General features: G+C 45.6%; 1 protein-coding gene across 1 annotated transcript in view; it reads left to right on the plus strand.

Moving 5' to 3' along the window:
• Nucleotides 1-19,669, plus strand: part of LOC120043427 (collagen alpha-1(IX) chain-like) — a 43,367-nt gene that overhangs the window by 8,395 nt on the left and 15,303 nt on the right. Inside the window, exons 6-20 of the mRNA XM_038988008.1 lie at nucleotides 127-189; nucleotides 6,382-6,405; nucleotides 6,684-6,737; nucleotides 7,518-7,571; nucleotides 10,819-10,854; nucleotides 10,952-11,008; nucleotides 11,434-11,487; nucleotides 15,125-15,178; nucleotides 15,977-16,030; nucleotides 16,152-16,205; nucleotides 16,400-16,453; nucleotides 16,596-16,649; nucleotides 16,843-16,896; nucleotides 17,103-17,156; nucleotides 17,501-17,517. Of these exons, the coding sequence (XP_038843936.1) occupies nucleotides 127-189; nucleotides 6,382-6,405; nucleotides 6,684-6,737; nucleotides 7,518-7,571; nucleotides 10,819-10,854; nucleotides 10,952-11,008; nucleotides 11,434-11,487; nucleotides 15,125-15,178; nucleotides 15,977-16,030; nucleotides 16,152-16,205; nucleotides 16,400-16,453; nucleotides 16,596-16,649; nucleotides 16,843-16,896; nucleotides 17,103-17,156; nucleotides 17,501-17,517 (737 nt within the window). The remainder of the gene's footprint in view (nucleotides 1-126; nucleotides 190-6,381; nucleotides 6,406-6,683; nucleotides 6,738-7,517; nucleotides 7,572-10,818; nucleotides 10,855-10,951; nucleotides 11,009-11,433; nucleotides 11,488-15,124; nucleotides 15,179-15,976; nucleotides 16,031-16,151; nucleotides 16,206-16,399; nucleotides 16,454-16,595; nucleotides 16,650-16,842; nucleotides 16,897-17,102; nucleotides 17,157-17,500; nucleotides 17,518-19,669) is intronic.

Genomic DNA, 19,669 nt, shown 5'->3' on the forward strand with positions numbered 1-19,669 from the left:
GTAATTATAAACTTTATTTTATTGTTGACACAATACTATGTCATTATCATCTAGTAATTCTGCTGTATTTGACTGTATGCTGTTGTTCTTATGCTTTCTATTGTGGTTGTGTTGTTGTGTTGTTAGGGTCCTGGTGGAGATGCAGGTAAACTAGGCTCAGCCGGGTTGCCAGGCGAGCCCGGGGATGATGTGAGTATCCTGTTTCATCCTCTGCCTTCAATTTCCTGTTTGTCGTCATTGGCGTCTTTTTTGTTATCTTTGATGATAGTAATAGTGAACTAGTCATGATGACTGTCATATTCATGTTATAGCAGCAGTACAGTAGCTAGGAGGTGGAACTTCTCAATATGTACACCTTCTACCCTTAAAAATATGAGCCAATCAATCTTTACCCAAGAGAGGAGCCAATCAATCTTTACCCAACAGAGGAGCCAATCAATCTTACCCAAGAGAGGAGCCAATCGGAGAAAAATGTGAAGAATTTTCAAGCAGGCCAAATATATATATTAACCTTTATAGTAACCTTTATTTAACTAGGCAAGCCAGTTAAGAACAAATTCTTATTTACAATGACGGCCTAGATCGGCCAAACCTGGACGACACTGGGCCAATTGTGCGCGGCCCTATGGGACTCCCAATCACGGCCGGTTGGGTTACAGCCTGGATTCAAACCAGGGTGTTTGTTGTGACGCCTCTAGCACTGAGATGCAGTGCCTTAGACCGCTACGCCACTCGGGAGCAAAGAAAAGGCTAAGAAATTGACAGTTTCCTTTGTAACACAACAGCCTTTTTGTTCAGGCAGAGAGAAGGAAGGCCTGCACTTAATTAACTGTAGCTTCCATCCAAATTGGAGGGAGAAAAGCAGGTTAGGAAAACACTCCTAGGATATTAGTTTGTATTAATATCCTAAAGCATACTATCAAGTGTACATGGTTCATGTATCACTTTGTAGGTAGTTTGCATTTCAGTCACACTTCTGCTGTAGGTTCACAAAGTAACTAGTAGGTCTATAGAGTGTGAACAAAGTGACTGTAGTAGGTCTATAGAGTGTGAACAAAGGCATACGGATGAGATATCAAAGTGACTGTAGTAGGTCTATAGAGTGTGAACAAAGGCATACGGATGAGATATCAAAGTGACTGTAGTAGGTCTATAGAGTGTGAACAAAGGCATACGGATGAGATATCAAAGTGACTGTAGTAGGTCTATAGAGTGTGAACAAAGGCATATGGATGAGATATCAAAGTGACTAGTAGGTCTATAGAGTGTGAACAAAGGCATATGGATGAGATATCAAAGTGACTGTAGTAGGTCTATAGAGTGTGAACAAAGGCATACGGATGAGATGTCAAAGTGACTGTAGTAGGTCTATAGAGTGTGAACAAAGGCATACGGATGAGATATCAAAGTAACTGTAGTAGGTCTATAGAGTGTGAACAAAGTGACTGTAGTAGGTCTATAGAGTGTGAACAAAGGCATACGGATGAGATATCAAAGTAACTGTAGTAGGTCTATAGAGTGTGAACAAAGGCATACGGATGAGATATCAAAGTGACTGTAGTAGGTCTATAGAGTGTGAACAAAGTGACTGTAGTAGGTCTATAGAGTGTGAACAAAGGCATACGGATGAGATATCAAAGTGACTGTAGTAGGTCTATAGAGTGTGAACAAAGTGACTGTAGTAGGTCTATAGAGTGTGAACAAAGGCATACGGATGAGATATCAAAGTAACTGTAGTAGGTCTATAGAGTGTGAACAAAGGCATACGGATGAGATATCAAAGTGACTGTAGTAGGTCTATAGAGTGTGAACAAAGGCATACGGATGAGATGTCAAAGTGACTGTAGTAGGTCTATAGAGTGTGAACAAAGGCATACGGATGAGATATCAAAGTAACTGTAGTAGGTCTATAGAGTGTGAACAAAGGCATACGGATGAGATATCAAAGTGACTGTAGTAGGTCTATAGAGTGTGAACAAAGTGACTGTAGTAGGTCTATAGAGTGTGAACAAAGGCATACGGATGAGATATCAAAGTGACTGTAGTAGGTTTATAGAGTGTGAACAAAGTGACTGTAGTAGGTCTATAGAGTGTGAACAAAGGCATACGGATGAGATATCAAAGTGACTGTAGTAGGTCTATAGAGTGTGAACAAAGTGACTGTAGTAGGTCTATAGAGTGTGAACAAAGGCATACGGATGAGATATCAAAGTGACTGTAGTAGGTTTATAGAGTGTGAACAAAGGCATACGGATGAGATATCAAAGTGACTGTAGTAGGTCTATAGAGTGTGAACAAAGGCATACGGATGAGATATCAAAGTGACTGTAGTAGGTCTATAGAGTGTGAACAAAGTGACTGTAGTAGGTCTATAGAGTGTGAACAAAGGCATACGGATGAGATATCAAAGTGACTGTAGTAGGTCTATAGAGTGTGAACAAAGTAACTGTAGTAGGTCTATAGAGTGTGAACAAAGGCATACGGATGAGATATCAAAGTGACTGTAGTAGGTCTATAGAGTGTGAACAAAGGCATACGGATGAGATATCAAAGTGACTGTAGTAGGTCTATAGAGTGTGAACAAAGGCATACGGATGAGATATCAAAGTGACTAGTAGGTCTATAGAGTGTGAACAAAGGCATATGGATGAGATATCAAAGTGACTAGTAGGTCTATAGAGTGTGAACAAAGGCATATGGATGAGATATCAAAGTGACTAGTAGGTCTATAGAGTGTGAACAAAGGCATATGGATGAGATATCAAAGTGACTAGTAGGTCTATAGAGTGTGAACAAAGGCATACGGATGAGATATCAAAGTGGATGAGTATACCAAACATTAGGAACACCTTCCTAATATGGAGTTGCTCCCCCCTTTTGCCAGTATTGCCTCAATTTGTCAGGGAATGGACTCTACAAGGTGTCAAAAGCATTCCACATGTTGACTCCAATGCTTCCCACAGTTGTGTCAACTTGGCTGGATGTCTTTTGGGTGGTGGACCATTCTTGATACACAAGCGAAACTGTTGAGAGTGAAAAATCCAGAAGCGTTGCAGTTCTTGACACAAACCGGTGCGCCTGGCACCTACTACCATACCCTGTTCAAAGGCAATTAAATATTTTGTCTTGCCCATTCACCCTCTGAATGGTACACATAGACAATCCATGTCTCAATTGTTTCAAGGCTTGAAAATCCTTCTTTAACCTGTCTCCTCCCCTTCATCTACACTGATTGAAGTGGATTTAACAAGTGACATCAATAAGGGATCATAGCTTTCAACCGGATTCACCTGGTCAGTCTGTGAAATGGAAAGAGCAGGTGTTCTTAATGTTTTTAAACTCCGTGTACATGTTCAACTGGATATTATTTTTGTCCAGAAAATGATTGCTGTGAAGTGTTTTTATTATTTTGGCAATATTTTTTCTCACGCCCATAAAGCCTTAGTGAAACAGTACCCAGCAGTGTTTGTGCTGTGGGTGTCTCCAGTCTCCATTCTCCAGTTGAGGATCCTCAGGCTGCTGTGGAATGATACCTGTCAATGGATCTTGTTTGAGTTGGACCAGAGGAATGTGGGTTTGGGTTAACCACTCTCCCAGTAAGTTAACTGTCTCACAGAGATGTCTCAGTTTGTCTCAGATGCTCTCAGTGTCCTGACCGTGGTGTCTGTGGAGATATTTCCTATTCTAGACTAGATGCCACCATCTATTCAAACTAAACATGATCTATCTTAAATCAATATAATCCAAGGAAGCATTTGTTGAAACTATTTTGAAAATGCCAACATAAGTCAGAGAATGGAAAAGAGCATGTATTTCAGAGCTTTGCCATTCTGTCAAGCTGTGCTGAAAAGTACTGGATACCCGTTTCTACTAATGCACAGTGTTTACCGATTCATTCCTTGTGGGAGGGGCATCGTTTAGCCCTGCCCACGTACACACGCCTACTTCTGAGCTCCTCCCACCCCATTAGCTGTGTTGTACGCAACTTATTTTATGACATCATGTACATACACAGCTGGAATTATTATGAGATTAGGAAGGCTTAAAGCACACCTTAAAGTTTGTAAAGTTGCAAAAACATTTCTTAGAGAAAGGTTTTCTGTTATGATCGCTTTTGAAAAGGTATCAACTAACTCTTATGGTTTTCTAGCGTACAGCTGATCTCCTACTGACATTGGATGACATTTCTGTCTTTGTTGTGATGGATTAGTGAAGCCTGGTCTCTCTCTCCTCTCTTCCTCTCTCTGCAGGGTTTGACTGGCCCTACTGGAGATGAAGGCCCTGATGGTCCCCTTGGACAGAAAGTGAGTAACTAATCACTAATGAGCCCTTTAATGTTTCTGCTTCATAGACTCTCAGACAGTCTGGTCCCAGATGTGTTGGTGCTGTCTTGTCAATTCCTTTGGTCATTGTCACACCAGACAGTACAATCAGATCTGGGACCAGGGTAACTCTCAGTCAGGTGACTGAGCCAAGCTGCTGACCATCCATTCGCCCACTGTGTTGGCAGGCAAGACAGCAGGAATTACAATTACAACGCGTAAAGCAATTCCTCATGACAAATGAGCTTTAATCCCTGATCCCTGATCCCTCCCTGCCAGAGTTCTGGGTAATCTCTGTGGGGAACCAGGCCCAAGCATCAGAGTTGTGTTCATTAGGGCAAGCAAGGGGAAAAAAATTAAAACGATTTGCAACGAAGAACAAAATTAGTGTTTCTTATTGGACGAGTTCATTAAATCCCTCCCTATTTTTTTCTTCGTTTTGGTGTGTACCCTGCCTGGCTCAGGTTCTCAGTCACAGGATTAAACTGGAGGAATGTTAATTCAGTCTGTGAAGTCTCTAGTTAAGTAATTACTCAGACGGCTTCATTTGTCTAAGAAGGAAATTGTCCAGAATATTCAGTGGAAGTGTCAAAAGGATGCGGAGTAGGATACTGTTGCTGTGTGTTTCTGATGAGATGAAAGCAGGTCTTTATGGAGAAATACTTTGATGTTTTCCTCATACATAGTTTGTTGAGTCTCTAGTTAATGATTTTACTCAGATGGCTTAATTTGTCTAAGAAGGAAAAGAAATTCGCGAGAATATTACAGCACAGGAATCAAACAGCTGCAGAATTTAGTTGGTGTGTGTTTGGTGTGTGTTTGGTGTGTGTTTAGTGTGTGTTTGGTGTGTGTTTGGTGTATGTTTGGTGTGTGTTTGGTGTATGTTTGGTGTATGTTTTGTGTGTGTTTGGTGTGTGTTTGGTGTGTGTTTGGTGTGTGTTTGGTGTATGTTTGGTGTGTATTTGGTGTGTGTTTGGTGTGTGTTTGGTGTGTGTTTGGTGTGTGTTTGGTGTGTGTTTGGTGTGTGTTTGGTGTGTGTTTAGTGTGTGTTTGGTGTGTATTTGGTGTGTGTTTGGTGTGTGTTTGGTGTGTGTTTGACAATGTCTAAGGATTTGGAACAGTGGCTAGACTATTACAGTATAAGAATACAAGTCATGTGTGAATATATGCAACAGAGGCTTTTATCCAAAGCATCTTACATGTTTAGTATGTGTATGTGGTCCTGGGGGAAACAGGACACGATACTGAATTCTGTTTCTGTGTACATGACAAGCTAAAAACATGTCTTTATGGAGAAAATACTTTTATGTCTTCTACATGCATAGTTTGCTTTGGGTGCTGGATGGGGGATGATTAACTCACAGTGCATATTAAATATTCTCTTTACAGTTGTCTCATGTTCACTGTGTTTTCAAACTTACATGCTATTTTACTGTGTTTCAGGGGGAACCCGGGAAACCAGGACCTCGTGGACTAGCTGTGAGTTACATCATTCTCTATGAACCACTCATTCATTAGTGGAATCAGTCCATACTGAAGACTCAGAGGGCCCAGCCATAGAATATTCTGCTTTCTCACATCACATGAAACATAGCTTCTAAGGCTTATTAATGAAGCCTTCATAGAGCCTTCATAGAGCCTATTAAGTCGCTTTAGTAAGATGCTATAGTAAGATGCTATAGTAAGATGCTATAGTAAGATGCTATAGTAAGATGCTATAGTGAGATGCTATAGTAAGATGCTATAGTAAGATGCTATAGTAAGATGCTATAGTAAGATGCTATAGTAAGATGCTATAGTGAGATGCTATAGTGAGATGCTATAGTAAGATGCTATTGTAAGATGCTATAGTGAGATGCTATAGTAAGATGCTATAGTAAGATGCTATAGTAAGATGCTATAGTTAGATGCTATAGTGAGATGCTATAGTAAGATGCTATAGTAAGATGCTATAGTAAGATGCTATAGTAAGATGCTATAGTTAGATGCTATAGTGAGATGCTATAGTAAGATGCTATAGTGGCATTGACTCGTCTGGTGTTTCTGTTTTCCTCCATAGGGTGTTGGAGACGATGGACCCCCTGTAAGTCTTTTACAGTATTATTAATTACACATTCACACATGACACATGTATTACATCTTTACAGTACAGTATCTAGTAAAATGTCTGTTAACGTTCACATTAGCCATGGTAAGATACCTTTGATGCATTCGGAAGGCAACTGTATGGGAAACAGACATATTGTTGAAAAACTTTCAAAACGATAAAAATTAAGAAAAAAAAGAGTATATTTTTTGTGTGAGTGATAAATTAGTACAAGTCATAATTTTCGGTGAATTAATACGTGTTTCTCTGAACAGGGACCCCCGGGGCCAGGAGGACTTCCAGGTGATTTGGGAAAAGGTGGACCCCATGTGAGTATCAGTTAAAGACCCTCATCACCTAACAACCCTCATCACCTAACGATCCTCATGACCTAACAACCCTCATCACCTAACGATCCTCATGACCTAACAATCCTCATCACCTAACGATCCTCATCACCTAAACGATCCTCAGCACCTCACACTCCTCATCACCTAACGATCAGCAGCTAATGGGGATCGTTAATAAATACAAAATACAAAATACCTAAACGATCCTCATCACCTCACACTCCTCATCACCTAACGATCCGCAGGACATATAGATCCTCAGTCAGGACATAGTGATTCTCTATGTGGACAGAGCTTGAATTGGGCCGGAACAGACTGGTGCTTTTCTCCTGCTTGATTTCCGGCAGCTGAATATAAACAGTACTGGACCCTAAAATCCTGAGTACCAGCTCCTATTTCAGTCCACTTCAAGCACTGCATGTAGATAGTTTGGGAGCTGGAGTCTTAGGGCCAAATATGGCTGATTGGATGTACAGCATAAGAGGCTGCTGAGGGGAGGATGCCTCATAATACCGGCTGGAACGGAGTGAATGGAATGGCATCAAACACCTGGAAACCATGGAAACCATGTGTTTGATGTATTTGATACCGTTCCACTAATTCCGCTCCAGCCAGTGGACGAGCCCCTCCCCCCCAATTAAGGTGCCACCAACCTCCTGTGATGTACAGTACCTCCTCTGTCAGGAACATCAATCAAAAGGTGAATGAAAATGGACCATACCTGTTTGTTTGATCTGCTTTCTGTGTCCGTTACCACAGGGTGCTATGGGAGTGAGAGGACCAACAGGACCTGGTGGATCAGTAGGGCCCAGAGTGAGTAGTACATCTGTGGATCAGCAGGGCCTAGAGTGAGTAGTACATCTGTGGATCAGCAGGGCCCAGAGTGAGTAGTACATCTGTGGATCAGCAGGGCCCAGAGTGAGTAGTACATCTGTGGATCAGCAGGGCCTAGAGTGAGTAGTACATCTGTGGATCAGCAGGGCCTAGAGTGAGTAGTACACCTGTGGATCAGCAGGGCCCAGAGTGAGTAGTACATCTGTGGATCAGTAGGGCCCAGAGTGAGTAGTACATCTGTGGATCAGTAGGGCCCAGAGTGAGTAGTACATCTGTGGATCAGCAGGGCCCAGAGTGAGTAGTACATCTGTGGATCAGTAGGGCCTAGAGTGAGTAGTACATCTGTGGATCAGCAGGGCCTGGAGTGAGTAGTACATCTGTGGATCAGCAGGGCCTAGAGTGAGTAGTACATCTGTGGATCAGCAGGGCCTAGAGTGAGTAGTACATCTGTGGATCAGCAGGGCCCAGAGTGAGTAGTACATCTGTGGATCAGTAGGGCCTAGAGTGAGTAGTACATCTGTGGATCAGTAGGGCCCAGAGTGAGTAGTACATCTGTGGATCAGCAGGGCCTAGAGTGAGTAGTACATCTGTGGATCAGCAGGGCCTAGAGTGAGTAGTACATCTGTGGATCAGCAGGGCCCAGAGTGAGTAGTACATCTGTGGATCAGCAGGGCCCAGAGTGAGTAGTACATCTGTGGATCAGCAGGGCCTAGAGTGAGTAGTACATCTGTGGATCAGCAGGGCCTAGAGTGAGTAGTACACCTGTGGATCAGCAGGGCCCAGAGTGAGTAGTACATCTGTGGATCAGTAGGGCCCAGAGTGAGTAGTACATCTGTGGATCAGTAGGGCCCAGAGTGAGTAGTACATCTGTGGATCAGTAGGGCCCAGAGTGAGTAGTACATCTGTGGATCAGCAGGGCCCAGAGTGAGTAGTACATCTGTGGATCAGTAGGGCCTAGAGTGAGTAGTACATCTGTGGATCAGCAGGGCCCGGAGTGAGTAGTACATCTGTGGATCAGCAGGGCCTAGAGTGAGTAGTACATCTGTGGATCAGCAGGGCCTAGAGTGAGTAGTACATCTGTGGATCAGCAGGGCCCAGAGTGAGTAGTACATCTGTGGATCAGTAGGGCCTAGAGTGAGTAGTACATCTGTGGATCAGTAGGGCCCAGAGTGAGTAGTACATCTGTGGATCAGCAGGGCCTAGAGTGAGTAGTACATCTGTGGATCAGCAGGGCCTAGAGTGAGTAGTACATCTGTGGATCAGCAGGGCCCAGAGTGAGTAGTACATCTGTGGATCAGTAGGGCCCAGAGTGAGTAGTACATCTGTGGATCAGTAGGGCCTAGAGTGAGTAGTACATCTGTGGATCAGCAGGGCCCAGAGTGAGTAGTACATCTGTGGATCAGTAGGGCCCAGAGTGAGTAGTACATCTGTGGATCAGTAGGGCCCAGAGTGAGTAGTACATCTGTGGATCAGCAGGGCCTAGAGTGAGTAGTACATCTGTGGATCAGCAGGGCCTAGAGTGAGTAGTACATCTGTGGATCAGTAGGGCCCAGAGTGAGTAGTACATATGTGAATCAGTAGGGCCCAGAGTGAGTAGTACATCTGTGGATCAGTAGGGCCCAGAGTGAGTAGTACATCTGTGGATCAGCAGGGCCTAGAGTGAGTAGTACATCTGTGGATCAGCAGGGCCCAGAGTGAGTAGTACATCTGTGGATCAGCAGGGCCTAGAGTGAGTAGTACATCTGTGGATCAGCAGGGCCCAGAGTGAGTAGTACATCTGTGGATCAGTAGGGCCCAGAGTGAGTAGTACATCTGTGGATCAGCAGGGCCTAGAGTGAGTAGTACATCTGTGGATCAGTAGGGCCCAGAGTGAGTAGTACATCTGTGGATCAGTAGGGCCCAGAGTGAGTAGTACATCTGTGGATCAGTAGGGCCCAGAGTGAGTAGTACATCTGTGGATCAGCAGGGCCTAGAGTGAGTAGTACATCTGTGGATCAGCAGGGCCCAGAGTGAGTAGTACATCTGTGGATCAGCAGGGCCTAGAGTGAGTAGTACATCTGTGGATCAGCAGGGCCCAGAGTGAGTAGTACATCTGTGGATCAGTAGGGCCCAGAGTGAGTAGTACATCTGTGGATCAGTAGGGCCTAGAGTGAGTAGTACATCTGTGGATCAGCAGGGCCCAGAGTGAGTAGTACATCTGTGGATCAGTAGGGCCCAGAGTGAGTAGTACATCTGTGGATCAGTAGGGCCCAGAGTGAGTAGTACATCTGTGGATCAGCAGGGCCTAGAGTGAGTAGTACATCTGTGGATCAGCAGGGCCTAGAGTGAGTAGTACATCTGTGGATCAGTAGGGCCCAGAGTGAGTAGTACATATGTGAATCAGTAGGGCCCAGAGTGAGTAGTACATCTGTGGATCAGTAGGGCCCAGAGTGAGTAGTACATCTGTGGATCAGCAGGGCCTAGAGTGAGTAGTACATCTGTGGATCAGCAGGGCCCAGAGTGAGTAGTACATCTGTGGATCAGCAGGGCCTAGAGTGAGTAGTACATCTGTGGATCAGCAGGGCCCAGAGTGAGTAGTACATCTGTGGATCAGTAGGGCCCAGAGTGAGTAGTACATCTGTGGATCAGCAGGGCCTAGAGTGAGTAGTACATCTGTGGATCAGTAGGGCCCAGAGTGAGTAGTACATCTGTGGATCAGTAGGGCCCAGAGTGAGTAGTACATCTGTGGATCAGTAGGGCCCAGAGTGAGTAGTACATCTGTGGATCAGTAGGGCCTAGAGTGAGTAGTACATCTGTGGATCAGCAGGGCCTAGAGTGAGTAGTACATCTGTGGATCAGCAGGGCCCAGAGTGAGTAGTACATCTGTGGATCAGCAGGGCCCAGAGTGAGTAGTACATCTGTGGATCAGTAGGGCCCAGAGTGAGTAGTACATCTGTGGATCAGCAGGGCCTAGAGTGAGTAGTACATCTGTGGATCAGCAGGGCCCAGAGTGAGTAGTACATCTGTGGATCAGCAGGGCCCAGAGTGAGTAGTACATCTGTGGATCAGCAGGGCCTAGAGTGAGTAGTACATCTGTGGATCACTGTCACCGTGTTACGTCCCTAGTTGATGATACGTTGACAAGCACACCCAGAGAATATCGTGAGCTGTTAGTGTGTCACGTTGAACAGTCATCTACTCTTCCTAATCAACTGATTAACAATTCTCAAAATGATGTGTTTTTCAGGGTGCAGCAGGGATGCAGGATTTGAGTGCCGAGCTGGTAAGACTTTGTTCATTCAAGTTCACACAACTCAGTGCCTGGCATTACACGTATGAGTGATTATCTGACCCTGTTGATTTATCCTGCTGCTGTTTAGTGCCCTGGTGCCTGTCCACCTGGAACACCTGGTCATCCCGGTCTCCCTGGCATGAAGGTGAATCAAGGGTCAGGGGTCAGGGGTCAGGGGCCAAGGACAATGCATGCCCCCACTAGTGTTATCATATATATATATATATATATATTTTTTTAAACCTTTATTTAACTAGGCAAGTCAGTTAAAAACAAATTCTTATTTTCAATGACGGCCTAGGAACAGTGGGTTAACTTATGTAATGGATAAACGTTCTCAGTGGTATGCTAGGAAGGGCATTGGAACATAGCCAGTGTTGTATTGATAGCTTGGTCTCATAAGTTATCATATATTGTGCTAATGGTAACCATAGCTGCTTCAACCTACTGCCTCACAGAAGTCATTGGTTTAAATCTATTGTCTTGACAGTTAGTATAATGATAGTTTAACAGTGATATGTGATAGAGATTGGGGAGGGTGTTTAAGCTTCATGTTCCTCTGTTTTCTAGGGTCACAAAGGAGTCAAAGGGGAAGGAGGAGAGCCTGGGAAACAAGGGCACAAGGTAAGGGCTTACATTTTATACACATTCAGAGAACTGAACAAAAACCTACACTACATTACATTAAAATGACTTTGTCCAGAACTAGGTTTAGTCTGTTTCTGGAAAACCAGACCAGATGTTTCCATGACATAGAATAAGCTTGGAGCTTTGTAGCTCCTATGGTCTCATTGCTTCATGTGATGCTTCATGAGATCAGCTTTACATCTTGACTGATCAAGATATTCAGATGAGACATTACAAGAAATAATCTCACTGCTACTTCTTAGCTGTCAGTATGCATCCAGTCAGGGCCTGATATCCATGCAGTCGGGGCCTGATATCCATGCAGTCAGGGCCTGATATCCATGCAGTCAGGGCCTGAGATCCATGCAGTCAGGGCCTGAGATCCATGCAGTCAGGGCCTGATATCCATCCAGTCAGGGCCTGATATCCATGCAGTCAGGGCCTGAGATCCATGCGGTCAGGGCCTGATATCCATCCAGTCAGGGCCTGAGATCCATGCAGTCAGGGCCTGATATCCATGCAGTCAGGGCCTGAGATCCATGCAGTCAGGGCCTGATATCCATGCAGTCAGGGCCTGATATCCATGCAGTCAGGGCCTGAGATCCATGCAGTCAGGGCCTGAGATCCATGCAGTCAGGGCCTGATATCCATGCAGTCAGGGCCTGAGATCCATGCAGTCAGGGCCTGATATCCATGCAGTCAGGGCCTGAGATCCATGCAGTCAGGGCCTGATATCCATGCAGTCAGGGCCTGTGATCCATGCAGTCAGGGCCTGATATCCATCCAGTCAGGGCCTGAGATCCATGCAGTCAGGGCCTGATATCCATGCAGTCAGGGCCTGAGATCCATGCAGTCAGGGCCTGATATCCATGCAGTCAGGGCCTGATATCCATGCAGTCAGGGCCTCATATCCATGCAGTCAGGGCCTGATATTCATGCAGTCAGGGCCTGAGATCCATGCAGTCAGGGCCTGTGATCCATGCAGTCAGGGCCTGATATTCATGCAGTCAGGGCCTGAGATCCATGCAGTCAGGGCCTCATATCCATGCAGTCAGGGCCTGAGATCCATGCAGTCAGGGCCTGAGATCCATGCGGTCAGGGCCTGAGATCCATGCGGTCAGGGCCTGATATCCATGCAGTCAGGGCCTGAGATCCATGCAGTCAGGGCCTGAGATCCATGCGGTCAGGGCCTGAGATCCATGCGGTCAGGGCCTGATATCCATGCAGTCAGGGCCTGAGATCCATGCAGTCAGGGCCTGAGATCCATGCAGTCAGGGCCTCATATCCATGCAGTCAGGGTCTGAGATCCATGCAGTCAGGGCCTGAGATCCATGCGGTCAGGGCCTGATATCCATGCGGTCAGGGCCTGATATCCATGCGGTCAGGGCCTGAGATCCATGCGGTCAGGGCCTGATATCCATGCGGTCAGGGCCTGAGATCCATGCGGTCAGGGCCTGAGATCCATGCGGTCAGGGCCTGATATCCATGCGGTCAGGGCCTGATATCCATGCGGTCAGGGCCTGATATCCATGCGGTCAGGGCCTGAGATCCATGCAGTCAGGGCCTCATATCCATGCGGTCAGGGCCTGAGATCCATGCAGTCAGGGCCTGATATCCATGCGGTCAGGGCCTGATATCCATGCGGTCAGGGCCTGAGATCCATGTGGTAAGGGCCTGAGATCCATGCGGTCAGGGCCTGAGATCCATGCGGTCAGGGCCTGAGATCCATGCAGTCAGGGCCTGATATCCATGCGGTCAGGGCCTGAGATCCATGCAGTCAGGGCCTGATATCCATGCGGTCAGGGCCTGAGATCCATGCGGTAAGGGCCTGAGATCCATGCGGTAAGGGCCTGAGATCCATGCTGACAGGACCACTGCCTGTTATAGGATTTCTACCTGCTATAGGATCTCTGCCTGCTATAGGATCTCTGCCTGCTATAGGATCTATGCCTGCTATAGGATCTCTGCCTGCTATAGGACCTCTGCCTGCTATAGGATCTCTGCCTGCTATAGGATCTCTGCCTGCTATAGGATCTCTACCTGCTATAGGATCTCTGCCTGCTATAGGATCTCTACCTGCTATAGGATCTCTGCCTGCTATAGGATCTCTACCTGCTATAGGATCCCTGCCTGCTATAGCATCTCTACCTGCTATAGGATCTCTACCTGCTATAGGATCTCTGACTGCTATAGGATCTCTGCCTGCTATAGGATCTCTGCCTGCTACAGGACCTCTACCTGCTATAGGATCTCTGCCTGCTATAGTATCTCTGCCTGCTACAGGATCTCTGCCTGCTATAGGACCTCTGCCTGCTATAGGATCTCTTCCTGCTTTATGATCTCTGCCTGCTATAGAATCTCTACCTGCTATAGGATCTCTGCACAACATAAACCTCACTGTTTAAAAAAAAAATGCCTCATTGCATTTAGAAAGGCTGTGAGTGATATGTTGCCCGAAAGTCATCTATTTCCATGGCTGCGTCCCCAATGACACCTCATTCCCTACATAGTGCTCTACTTATGAACACAGCCCTATGGGCCCTGGTAAAAAAAATAGAGCACTTTATAGGGATTTGGGTGCGATTTGGGACGCAGACCATGTTAGTGATGCATGGGTTATGGTTGATATGGAATGCCATGCTAACACATCCACACTCAGCCCTGTAATGGTTCCATACTGTAACGGTTGTCCTCCTCCTCTTCGGAAGAAGAGGAGGAGTAGGGATTGGACCAAAGCGCAGCGTTGTGATATGACATAATGAATTTATTAAAGTAATGACGAAACACAAAAATACTTCAACAAACTAAAAAAACAAATAAACGATGTAGACAGACCTGAACGAGAGAACTTACATAAACACGAAGAACGCATGAACAGGTACAGACTACACAAACGAACGAACAAACGAAACAGTCCCGTGTGGTGCACAGACACAAACACGGAAGACAATCACCCACAAACAAACAGTGTGAACAGCCTACCTTTATATGGTTCTCAATCAGAGGAAACGTCAAACACCTGTCCCTGATTGAGAACCATATAAGGCTAATTACCACTAACCTAAACATAGAAACACAAAACATAGAATGCCCACCCCAACTCACGCCCTGACCAACTAAACACATACAAAATTAACAGAAAACAGGTCAGGAACGTGACACATACATCCATATATAAGGAAATAAGTTCAGTTCTATACCCAAGTCACTTCATCACCTAGTGGCCTGTAACTCCATTCACTGTCTGTCTGTCTGGATTCAAGACTCCATGTATCCAGCCTTGCTTAGTGGCTCTATTGAAGGGTGTCTGGTGTAGAACATGCATGCTTTTCACTCACAAGTCAAAGCGTGTTGTCTCTGACAGATGACAGCACTCACACCGTTGGCAATGTGATCAGCGGTAGAGTCTATTTGATTGAAAAGTGTGTCATGTATCTGAGTAAACGAGGCTGTAGGAACATTGATTTAAAGTCCATGGGAGTTGTTTAGCAGCCATTAATGTTGTTTTGAAACAGCTTACATTTGAAATCCATCTTTCTATCCTCCTATAAATGTACCTACTTATGTTTCAATGTCTCTGTCATACGCAGTTGTTCATCTTACTGATGTCTGCATGTTACCTCTCTCTCTCTAGGGTGAAGAGGGTGACCAGGGAACCACAGGGGACCTCGGATCCCAGGGCCCAACGGTTTGATACTCTCATTAACCTACCTTTAACAGATAATATAACAGACTGTCTGTAGAGATAATATAACAGACTGTCTGTAGTGATAATATAACAGACTGTCTGTAGAGATAATATAACAGACTGTCTGTAGTGATAATTTAACATACTGTCTGTAGAGATAATATAACAGACTGTCTATAGAGATAATATAACAGACTGTCTGTAGTGATAATATAACAGACTGTCTGTAGTGATAATATAATAGACTGTCTATAGAGATAATATAACAGACTGTCTATAGAGATAATATAACAGACTGCCTGTAAAGATAATATAACAGACTGTCTGTAGAGATAATATAAGTGACTGTCTATAGTGATAATATAACAGACTGTCTATAGAGATAATATAACAGAGTGTCTATAGAGATAATATAACAGACTGTCTGTAGAGATAATATAACAGACTGTCTGTAGATATAATATAACAGACTGTCTGTAGTGATAATATAACAGACTGTCTATAGAGATAATATAACAGACTGTCTGTAGTGATAATATAACAGACTGTCTGTAGAGATAATATAACACTGTCTATAGTGATAATATAACAGACTGTCTATAGAGATAATATAACAGACTGCCTGTAGAGATAATATAACAGACTGTCTGTAGTGATACTATAATAGACTGTCTATAGTGATAATATAACAGACTGTCTGTAGTGATAATATAACAGACTGCCTGTAGTGATAATATAACAGACTGTCTGTAGTGACAGTTAGTGACAGTTTGTCTTTCTGCTGTTGTGTGATTACAGGGTCCTCAGGGAATCAGAGGCTCCACTGGAATGATGGGGCCCAAAGGTGGACTTGTAAGAGTCACTCTTTGAAGTTAATTATATTTCAATCCTGGCTCGCTAAAAAATGTTATTTGCTTCGTGTTTACATCCTCTCTGTCATCTTAATGCTAATATACCCCTGGTGTTGTGACAGGGAGCACGAGGACATGATGGAGATCCAGGTCCCCAAGGTGTTGAAGGAGCCACTGTAAGTATTCTCCCATAATCCCCTTCCCCTGTTCATTATGATTTCACTAATGTTAGACCTCTGGAAAGGTGAGTATTTCAGAAATACGGCACTGTTCACATGTCATTATGTGTTGTGTTCTCAATGAAGGACATGATTAAACATCTCTGTAAAAAGGTTTTGTCTTACAATATGTTGATGCTGTCTCTTTTTAGGGTGACCAAGGCCAGAGGGGCGTGATGGGCGAGTCTGGTCCTAAAGGTGATGAGGTGGGTATCAGAGTAAAAAATACACCTACCATGGTTTCACATGGCCAAATTGATTCTAGTGTTTAGTCACTGTCTGTGGTGGTGGTGGTGGTGTAATGCTGATGCCCTGATTGGTTCCTTATCCTATTGTGTTGTTATCTAGGGATCTCAAGGTGGAAGAGGAATCACAGGTCTTCCTGGGCCCAAGGGAAATGGTGTAAGTATTACTGTAACTATTGTATCACAGCATAAACAATCAGGCTTGGCGGTGGAAAATGTAAGCGTCTGTTGTGTATTCATAGACTCTTAGAATCATTTAAGCCACAGAACCATTCATAGAACCATAGAACCTTCTTGGAACATTAGCACTTGTCATGGAATAATTGTCGTGGTTCTTTTTTGATGTGTAGGGTTTGTCAGGAGTGGATGGCCGTGAAGGTATTCCTGGAATGCCAGGTGGAAAGGTATGGACAGGATCTACTGTCAGATGTTTACATGTTACTCTGCAGCCATTTCTATTGGCTTGGCAATGTAGATCACAGCATTCTGAAAGGTCTACTACAGAATGGGATTCAAACTGGTTGAATGGAGGAATCAGCAGGAGTTGTCAAATCAAGTTAAGATTACAACTGTGATGTCAAAATGTCATCTTAACTCTCTTTCTCCACAGGGCACCATTGGCAAGGCTGGGTCTCCCGGGGAGGTGGGGCTTCAGGGACTTCCTGTAAGTATGACCTTTGACCTCACACTAACAGGTGTTCTGATTGGTTGCGCCTGTGTAAACCTCCTCAGCCTCCCGTATTCTAATCCTGATGTGAAATAACATAATAATAACATGAGATAATTGTTTCTGACTGACAACCACCATTGTGTAGGTTCTTTTGTTTTACAAACATTTGAGATTTTCATGTTTTCAACAACATCTTTGAAATGGATAATAAATGAATGAGTGGTTTGGTCAGATGTATTCTAGGTATTTACATTATAATTCTTGTTACTGTAGATACATTTTGATTGCAAATATTGTGTTTCCTCTCTAGGGATTACCTGGTTCTCCTGGCTCTAAAGGAACTGGTGGAGAGAAGGTAGGTGTCATAGAGATCATATTAAAATAGTATTCTAATTCCTAATTCACCCACAATGCACCACTTACATCAATTTGTCTACAGCCAATAGGCATTACTCTAAGCCATAAACTCAACCCATTTGACAAATAGAGCTAATCTGTGTCACTGAGGAGCTGCAGCTGGATAAGAGCATGGGTACACTGACCTAACTGTCCTGACCTGACTGTCCTGACCTGACCTGACTGTCCTGACACTGACCTGACTGTCCTGACCTGACCTGACTGTCCTGACACTGACCCGACTGTCCTGACCTGACCTGACTGTCCTGACCTGACCCGACTGTCCTGACCTGACCTGACTGTCCTGACACTGACTGTCCTGACCTGACCTGACTGTCCTGACCTGACTGTCCTGACACTGACCTGACTGTCCTGACCTGACTGTCCTGACACTGACCTGACTGTCCTGACACTGACCTGACTGTCCTGACACTGACCTGAATGTCCTGATCTGACTGTCCTGACCTGACCTGACTGTCCTGACCTGACCCGACTGTCCTGACACTGACCTGACTGTCCTGACCTGACTGTCCTGACACTGACCCGACTGTCCTGACCTGACCTGACTGTCCTGACCTGACCCGACTGTCCTGACACTGACCTGACTGTCCTGACACTGACCCGACTGTCCTGACCTGACCTGACTGTCCTGACCTGACCCGACTGTCCTGACACTGACCTGACTGTCCTGACACTGACTGTCCTGACCTGACCTGACTGTCCTGACCTGACTGTCCTGACACTGACCTGACTGTCCTGACCTGACTGTCCTGACACTGACCTGACTGTCCTGACACTGACCTGACTGTCCTGACACTGACCTGACTGTCCTGACACTGACCTGAATGTCCTGACCTGACTGTCCTGACCTGACCTGACTGTCCTGACCTGACCCGACTGTCCTGACACTGACTTGAATGTCCTGACCTGACTGTCCTGACACTGACCTGACTGTCCTGACCTGACTGTCCTGACACTGACCTGACTGTCCTGACCTGACTGTCCTGACACTGACCTGACTGTCCTGACACTGACCTGACTGTCCTGACACTGACCTGACTGACCTGACACTGACCTTACTGTCCTGACACTGACCTGACCTGACTGTCCTGACACTGACCTGACTGTCCTGACCTGACTGACCTGACTGTCCTGACACTGACCTGACTGACCTGACTGTCCTGACACTGACCTGACTGTCCTGACACTGACCTAACTGTCCTGACCTGACCTGACTGTCCTGACACTGACCTGACTGTCTTGACCTGACCTTACTGTCCTGACACTGACCTGACTGTCCTGACCTGACCCGACTGTCCTGACCTGACCCGACTGTCCTGACACTGACCTGACTGTCCTGACCCGACTGTCCTGACCTGACCTGACTGTCCTGACCTGACCCGACTGTCCTGACACTGACCTGACTGTCCTGACCTGACCTGACCTGACCTGACTGTCCTGACACTGACCCGACTGTCCTGACCTGACCTGACCCGACTGTCCTGACCTGACTGTCCTGACCTGACCTGACTGTCCTGACACTGACCTGACTGTCCTGACCTGACTGTCCTGACCTGACTGTCCTGACCTGACCTGACTGTCCTGACACTGACTTGACTGTCCTGACACTGAGCTGACTGTCCTGACCTGACTGTCCTGACCTGACCTGACTGTCCTGACCTGACCCGACTGTCCTGACACTGACTTGACTGTCCTGACACTGAGCTGACTGTCCTGACCTGACTGTCCTGACACTGACCTGATTGTCCTGACACTGACCTAACTGTCCTGACCTGACTGTCTTGACACTGACCTGACTGTCCTGACACTGACCTGACTGTCCTGACCTGACCTGACCTGACTGTCCTGACCTGACCTGACCTGACTGTCCTGACACTGACCTAACTGACCTGACACTGACCTTACTGTCCTGACACTGACCTAACTGTCCTGACCTGACCTGACCTGACTGTCCTGACACTGACCTAACTGTCCTGACCTGACCTGACCTGACCTGACTGTCCTGACACTGACCTGACTGTCTTGACCTGACCTTACTGTCCTGACCTGACTAACCTGACTGTCCTGACACTGACCTAACTGTCCTGACC

This window comes from Salvelinus namaycush, unplaced genomic scaffold (genome assembly GCF_016432855.1).
Source record: "Salvelinus namaycush isolate Seneca unplaced genomic scaffold, SaNama_1.0 Scaffold909, whole genome shotgun sequence".
NCBI lineage: Eukaryota > Metazoa > Chordata > Actinopteri > Salmoniformes > Salmonidae > Salvelinus > Salvelinus namaycush.